General features: G+C 39.8%; 1 protein-coding gene across 1 annotated transcript in view; it reads right to left on the bottom strand.

The window, feature by feature from the left end:
* Positions 1-7405, bottom strand: part of sft2d1 (SFT2 domain containing 1) — a 12375-nt gene extending 4970 nt beyond the window's left edge. The window contains exons 1-6 of the mRNA XM_034897547.1: positions 7093-7405; positions 6188-6274; positions 5155-5237; positions 2824-2905; positions 2341-2376; positions 2161-2219 (exon numbers count right to left, since the gene is read on the bottom strand). Of these exons, the coding sequence (XP_034753438.1) occupies positions 2161-2219; positions 2341-2376; positions 2824-2905; positions 5155-5237; positions 6188-6274; positions 7093-7158 (413 nt within the window). The 5' untranslated portion in view covers positions 7159-7405. The remainder of the gene's footprint in view (positions 1-2160; positions 2220-2340; positions 2377-2823; positions 2906-5154; positions 5238-6187; positions 6275-7092) is intronic.
* Positions 7406-7939: the final 534 nt, after the last annotated feature.

Below are 7939 nucleotides of genomic sequence, written 5' to 3'. Positions count from 1 at the left end.
ATCCCATTCCATTTTCCCAGAACCAAAGATAATGTCTGTCTGTCCGACCAACTGCCTAAAAAAAAAAATTTTGAGAAGTAAGAAAATAGAGAATGGCACTTTTTCTTCATAAATGACAATTAGGCTCTGTTTACACAAATATGCTAGCGAGTGAAAACCTAAAAATATTTTTATCAGAAGTGCCTTTTGTTTAGATGGCAACGGCTCAAATAACTGAAACCACCCTCCAGAGTGAAAATCTTAAAACGCTCCACCGTCGCGTTCCTGTCTAAATGGTAAAAACGCACTGTGCGAGTGTGTAGATGTGGGCCTCGTGTGTGTGCCGTGGGTGTGTGCGCCGTGTGTCTATGCGGCGTGTGTTCATTGTTTGAAGCAATTACTCCACCTCCTTGTCCGTCCAGACAAAATTGTCAGCTTTTGTGGTTTGCTTCGTGTTACTAGGTATAGGAGAGGGAGACAAGTAGAAGGAAGGTTCTACGCAGGCGTGCAGACTTAAAAGGTGGTGTGTGGCTGTGCTTCACACTAGCGCCTAGCCGCCTAGCTAGCTGTAGTGCATACGATGTCAAATTGCACACTATTGCGTCACCACTTGCACGCAGAATTCCCCCAAAATGTTTGTCTAAAAGAGGACTAAAAAGTCAGAACGCAAACCCACTCGTGTTTTCTCTTCAAATCCTTTCCGTCAAAACGTAGCCTTAAATTGATTATGAAAATAGTTGACAATTTTCAGTAGATTAAGTACTTGCTCTTGAACCTAATGAACACAAATATTGTGGCAAAAACCATGTAACTTTTCAACTGAACTGATTAAGAGGGCATTGTTAAAAAAAAACAGAGACAAGATATGATTAGGGGACATACATGTTCAGTAAAGCTGATAACCCAAAAAAAACTTGAATAATGCAATAAAATCTTGTGAATTGATCTAAGAGTAGAAGTGACATTCTATACCTTCTACACGATAAGAGGGGGACAATATAATGGTTTAGGTCTTTTTTTCCACACTTAAAGACATGTATAAGACTAATTAAGGACTCTGGGATGGGTGCCATGTTTTCTCATTGGACCAGTTACCTGGGATTTTATTAGTACAGTAGTAATGACCCCGGAGATAGCTGGCAGCAACTTTGTGTTGTGTGTAAACAACACATGCACTAACACCTGTCTGTCTCAACGTCTCGATGTAAATCTACATTGATCCTGGCATGCTTCTTCCTCTACAGGCTGAAAATATACTGAGCTACTGTACCATAATGCCTGGCATCCTACAGTACCCACCAGTCTTTTTACAACATCACTCAACAGGTACAGTATATGTCAAGCAGATGTTGCAGATTGTATTACCTTATATGTGCATCTTATTATCACTACATGACAATTATATGAGATATTTATGGTATGAAAAAAATCTTGAACGACACTGAAGCTATGTTGATCCAAAAAATAAGAAATTGTTTAAGTTTAAACATTTATAGCTTTAGCTGTGCACGTGCCAATAGCAGTAACTCAGCTTAAGGCCGTGACACACTGACCCGATAATGTCAGCCTTCATTTTGGCCAACCTGACGTTTGGTCGGAAGGCGGGCACCGCTGGCAGTTGGACTCAAATGACCAATCTGATTGGTGGAGTACTAACCCTGAATTGACGAGCGGAATGAGCGTGACTAGAGTCTCAAAATTGGACGAAAATCTTTTAAACTGACCTTTGCTGATCTGAATTGAAGACAGATTCAGCGACTGAATGGCTTATATTTCGCACTTAAACTGTTTTAAGAAACACGTTTAGGTAAACTATTTTAGTAAAAATCTGAGATGGTATTCTGAACAAGACGCCATGACAGTCTGGCTTTGAACTTCCGGAGAAACCAGACCCACATGACATGTTCGTCCAATCAGCTGTTGGTGTGTTCCGAGGCACTTTTTGGGCCAACTCGCGGAGTCAGTCCGCCTGCCTTTTCTGCCGACGGTCATCCATCGGGTTGGTGTGTCAGGGCCGTTAGAGCAACAACAGTGTGATCAACTCAGCTCACGGTCATGTGATGCAAGGCTGCGCTAAAATTCTTTATCACGAAAGATGGCTTCATCTGAATAGGTGTGAGTGATGATGAGTAAATTAATTGCCAACTGTGCTACAGCAAAGAGAGTGCCGGTTACACTTACCACGCCATTGCCAAAAACTGCAGAATACAGAAGATGATAGCCAGCCCTTTTTTATGCCACTGTAGGAAAAAAAACACAAACTGGTTATTCTAATAGTGGACAACACTATTAGAACAACACTAGACACTGCGCTAAAAAAGTGAACACTGGCACTGGCTTTAAAAACTATATATTACTTACCCAAAACACTGCACAAAGAGTTAAGACAAGGCAGAGCTGGCAAAAGACGAAAGGAATGGTTATCTTGTTGTATTGGTTATATACTTAGCTTTGCTTTTGGATATTTCATTTCTTTCAGTAATTCATAGAAAATGTTAAATTCTAACAGCCACAAAATCTGAAAAGAAAAAAACATCAATGGTGCTGAAATGTGTTGTCTCAAGATCAGTTACTTTATCATCGCAATCCTTTAAGATCCCAAGGTGGGGATTACCAGATCTTTAATTGAACGTGGCCTTCTAATCCAAAGTCAAAGAACTACCGGTCTGTTAAATGCATTGTGGCCTCATGTCAAGGAGGAATCAGACTAATTGCATCTAACACCTTTAGAAACAAGGTACGGCATCCTTTCCAATATACAGCAAAATAAGACATAAAAGATGCAATGACAAAAATTGGGCTCAACTTAAGGTCCAAAGTAACAGTAAAACACATGGTATTTACCAGCATAACAATGGTGGCTATCAGTCTTGTTTTTTCAAACATGCGCTTCAGCTGTTTTATGGGTCCCATTAGGAAGCAGGTGCTTTAGAGGAACAAAACAGACAAGTTACACTTTTTAAACATCAGCAAAAACATAAACTGACCTGTTGCTTAAAATGTTAATCCATTAAATTATTGCATTCCTGTTTTGTCTTCATACTAGATTCTAAGCATTCATCACTGTGGTGTATTCTCATTGCCTGTTCCAGCGGGCCTATATTTGTTGAAGGATTCCCAGTTTCTCACACACACACATATTGTTATACCTCCATAATATTTAATATTTCAGGTCCAAAATCTGTGTTTATCACATTTATATATCAGAAAATTACTGCTCTATATACAACGGTATGGTGGATTTTAGAATGGTCTTTAAATGTGTGTGCACGGACAAACAAATCTCCGAGTGACATCAGAATCATAGCGCAACTGTGATCTAATTTACGCTACATGTTGCAATTCTGGGGGGAGGGGGGGTATATTTAATTCCAAACGCCACAATGACACATTGAAAACCTAGTACATGATGCATGTGTGACGTTAGTAAATGTAACAAGACAAAGGCTTTCCCCGCTGATGAGGCATACAGAGCTGAGTGGGAAGAGGGAGTCTGTGTAGCGTCACATCTGTTAGTCTGTGTTGACGCAGGCTCTTTCTACTCGTCTGCTGAGAGGGACGGATGCTTATTAACTGGTCAATATGACAGACACTAAGGATAACCACGCATGCTGGATTTTTGGATTAGGAAGCAGGATGACAGAAATCGCGATGCCACTACTGATATGAAACCAATGCTGTAGAATCTATAAATGTAAAAATATCTACCTCATGAAATTTATATTACTGACGTGACTTTTTCAAAGCCACACACACTTGTATTGCTTGTCCTAAGGGGGTCATGTTGTTGACAAAAAATGCAATACATGTTAGATATATGTACTGTTTTGTTATTACGACACCTGCATGTAATCCATCACAACACTGACTTTTATTTTTTACATAACCTTCCACTACTGTTGGTGAAGTGAAGGAACCGATGGTCTCTGTTTTGCTGTCAAAGTCACATAGAGACGAAAAATGCATTAAGATCCTTAAAATATGACACTGTGTTGCTTTGGGTCGGTAACCTCGGCTATGAAAGCAGAAGGTGACCCAGTTTCTTGACGCATCAAAACCTTCTGGACATATGATACCTGAAAAAAGAGACTGCCCTGTCTGAGAAAAAAAAAATCCCCTCATCAATAGTTCACTGTTAAAGTCAAAGACATCATGATTGGATTTGGTCCTCGGCTTATCTGTACTAAATAATCCATAATGTTGTCAAATCCAGTATACCGTAGTGTCCTCATGTCAGTGTAGCAACGTTATTAGAGCACACAGACTGATCCTACAAACACTTGCTGAATTAATCTTATACCACAAAAAGGAAACCTTTAAACCGACTTGACTTTTATGTGCTCAGTTAAAAGTTTGGTTTATTGTAAATCGGAATATAACGCAAAGGAAGATTAGAGGTTGCCTGTTTGATGGCACAGAAATGAAAGACTTGAAAGTATGGCGTCCTGTTACTGGAAAGGAACCGTCAACAAATAATGATGACAGCAAACACTGTCTGGTCTACTTAGAGGCAGATATCAAACCAAACTATTAGGAGACACAGAAATGTCAGTCTGTTCCCACTGACAGTTGTCTCATTATCCCTGACCATTTCCTACTGTCTTTTAAGCCACATACAATTAAGATGCAGGGCTGCAGAATGAATCAAATAATTATAAAAGAAAAATCACAATGAAATCATCCGAATTAGCTGCAATATTAACGCTTTGCAATGAGAGTGACTGCTCCGATCAAATTGTGCCATCCTTAGTCATAGGTAACCTGGTGATTTACCAGGGTGTTGTGCGGCAAAGGGAGAGCCACTTAAAGGAGCAGAACCAGCAGTGCCCACTGTTAATCATATAAATATATATGCATCATTTGAATCAAAAATGATAACATCACATGGTTCCTTAGACACTGTGCTTTTAACTCTGAGCAACAGGTGATGAGTGCACAGGGAAGACGGTAACATTACAGTACTTGATGTTAGGATGTCTTCTTGATAAACAGCCTGGAAGCGAAACTGGGGAGAAATGTGTTGCTGTGCCAAGGCTGAATGTAACTAGTGTGTAAGTAGTGTGTCAGTCATCTAAACTATTTCAGAGTATATGCTCATCATTTGTTGTATTCCTGGCAGTGCGCCATACTGGTAAGATAAATATATCAAGATATTATAATTCTGAAGACTCTTACCTGGATAGAGCCGCAAAATTCCCTAGTGTGTAGAAGACGGCAAAAAGCTTGATTCCATTTGGAACGAACAGCAGTGCCGTACCCTGATAAAACAGCAAAACAGTCAACACTTAATATAGGGATAAATGCAAAGTAGCCAAATGAATCCTGGACTTTAATAAGATTGAAGGCATACGTCTTATGTTATTTCTTTCTTGGAACAAACAAAAACATCAAGGACTTCTGTGAGCTGCCATGTGGTTTTGCTGAAACACGATGGGCTCCCTCTAGTGTCAAAATACTAGAAGGCTTTGGTTAAGAGTCAATGCCTAAGTGGTGTAATAATCCACACGCATGTTCTGAATTTGGATCATTCAGTGAAGACAACTGTTGACACACTGAGTGTGAATAGGGTATGCATTTCATCAAGGAAGGGATGACATTCAGAGGACATGGTTATTAATTTAGCTTTTAGGGAAACGCAGCAAATAACATTCACTCAAGTGTTAATTGGGGTCTGTAAGGACATTAAAATAGCCTGCAGCTAATAACTGCATAGAAGAAAAAGGAGCAAATTCTGGACATGGCTTAACTCTACAGAAAAAGTTGCATGGGGCAGTCTGTTGCTTTGGATAAAAGGTAAGTATTTTTAAATATATGAATGGAAGCCACATCAAGATACATCTTGTTCATCTGAACCCAGGCCTACACAGGTTCTGTTATGCGGTAAACTCACATTGCAAATACCTATCTCTGTGGCTTCCAACGGTTGCAAGTGCTGCCTGTGTAAAGACCTTCTGTAATTTAAACTGCAAACTACACTCTACAAACTAATTTCAACTCTTTACCAACAGCAAGAAACCATTATGGTGAGCCATTTTCATAACTTAAAGAGTTTTATAGTGCCTTCTAGAAACCAAACATAGCACAAGGACAGATGACGTGGACCACGGGTCACAGCATTAATATGTTACGTACACAGTTCTGCATTCTTAAAGTCAGACATTGCATTAAATAAAGGTGCCTTTTCAACAAAAAAGGCAGGTACACTCACAAGTATTGAACACAGGATGCCTCCGGCAAAGCATATGACAAACCATTTCACCCTGGTGCTGTAGCTGAGAGTGCTGGCATCAAGGACCTGGTGAGAACAATGAAAGGATGTTTACAAGAGAAACCTAATGACCAGCAGAAGGACCCACAGGCTTTCTACTGGTTATTTAACGACGTTGGCTGGAGCCGAGGATAGAACACCCACTGACTGACAGTCTATGATAAAACCCAGCTACAGCATTGTCTTAAAACACACACACACAAAATATTCACAGACACACATCACTGGTGAAGGAAAAATTACTCAGTACTCGTAACTTAAGCAAATTAACCAATACAACCAAACTTTAAAGTAACTAGAGTCGGCAAAGAAATGCAGAATTTGCAAGCGTGGCAGACTGTTTAAAGAAGTTCCATCACACGTTATTATGAAAGAAATTGTTCAAGTCAGCACCTTACCCCATTTCCTCCTCATCGGGAAAGCGTGTAAAAAGTGTAAATAAACAAACATTGCAATTTGAAAACTGACAGAAGAATATTTAAGCTAGCTTTGATCCAACTGTTAGAAGCTGAAAAAACACCGAGAAAACCGGAAATTGAAACTGTTGTGTTAGCTTGGCTAGCTAGCTACGTCTGAATGCTAACGTGAATGTTACAGAGACAACGTTACAAGGGAATATAACGTTATGTAAACTAATACTAACTAAAGATAACAAAACCACTTTAACAATAATAGCAGGTATCTGAACTGAACTGTAACGCTTAGTATCACATAGGAAAGCAACCTAACGCTAGCAATACTATTTTGTAATGGATTTGACCAATTTAACGTACAGAACGTTAGCATTAATAACGTTAGCGTATAGCCTACTGTCATACGCTGAGATAGCTAGCTAGCATAGCTACCTGTGCAGTAAGACCCAACTCTTCATTTTCCTCTTGGCCGCTTAACACACGACGAAGCTTGTCCATATCTGAGGACTAGCTAGTTAGCTAGCTGGCAAAACGAGCAGAACGAACGAAAATCTATATTTCCAACTGTTTGTCTAATGTTTATGTCTGAAAGTTTTGATCGCAGTGGCGACAAGTTTCACTTCCTGCTTTCATGAACGCGGCGCTCTGTAAGTGCTGATTTAGTATCGGTTTGTTCGCTACCAGTTTTGGCCAAAGTCTCGGGGGAGATGTTTAAATAACAGACCGCAGATCAGCATGTGAAGGCAACTCCAGACCCCACTTCCCATGAATTGTAGCTGCCTTCCCTGACCGTCGGAAATAATGGTTTTCCACATTGACCTCAATCGAACAAACTAATCAGAAATATTACGCTCTCTTTGGATCGTATAGCTAATCTGATGAAAATTCCAATGCGATTGGCTGTTAGTGCCTCACGATATTTAATTAAAAGTTAGAGTTGAAAAAAACATTTATTAAAACAAAGCAGGCAACGTTACTCGGATCTTTACACACTCATTGTGATGATGGCCGTGACTATAGGCTATTTTATATAAAATCTGGTAACGTTAAGGCTTGAACCGACAAAGATAGCCTGTATCAGTGGTCCTAAAATTCCCCCTTAAAAATATTGTTTCTTGTTTTGGCATATTCTCTTGATTCCCATACTTTGACAGTACCCCTGACATTTGTCTTATGTTCCCCGCTGTTGCTTTGTCGCCATCCAGTGGAGGTATAACGACAAGGCAAGAAGTCACTATGTCCTCCTGTAATGACCATGCTTGGTAGTTTTACGAGCCTA

Source organism: Etheostoma cragini, chromosome 17 (genome assembly GCF_013103735.1).
Source record: "Etheostoma cragini isolate CJK2018 chromosome 17, CSU_Ecrag_1.0, whole genome shotgun sequence".
NCBI classification, from domain to species: domain Eukaryota; kingdom Metazoa; phylum Chordata; class Actinopteri; order Perciformes; family Percidae; genus Etheostoma; species Etheostoma cragini.
The sequence above is the reverse complement of the archived record's forward strand: the minus strand, read 5'-3'. Positions and strand labels throughout refer to the sequence as shown.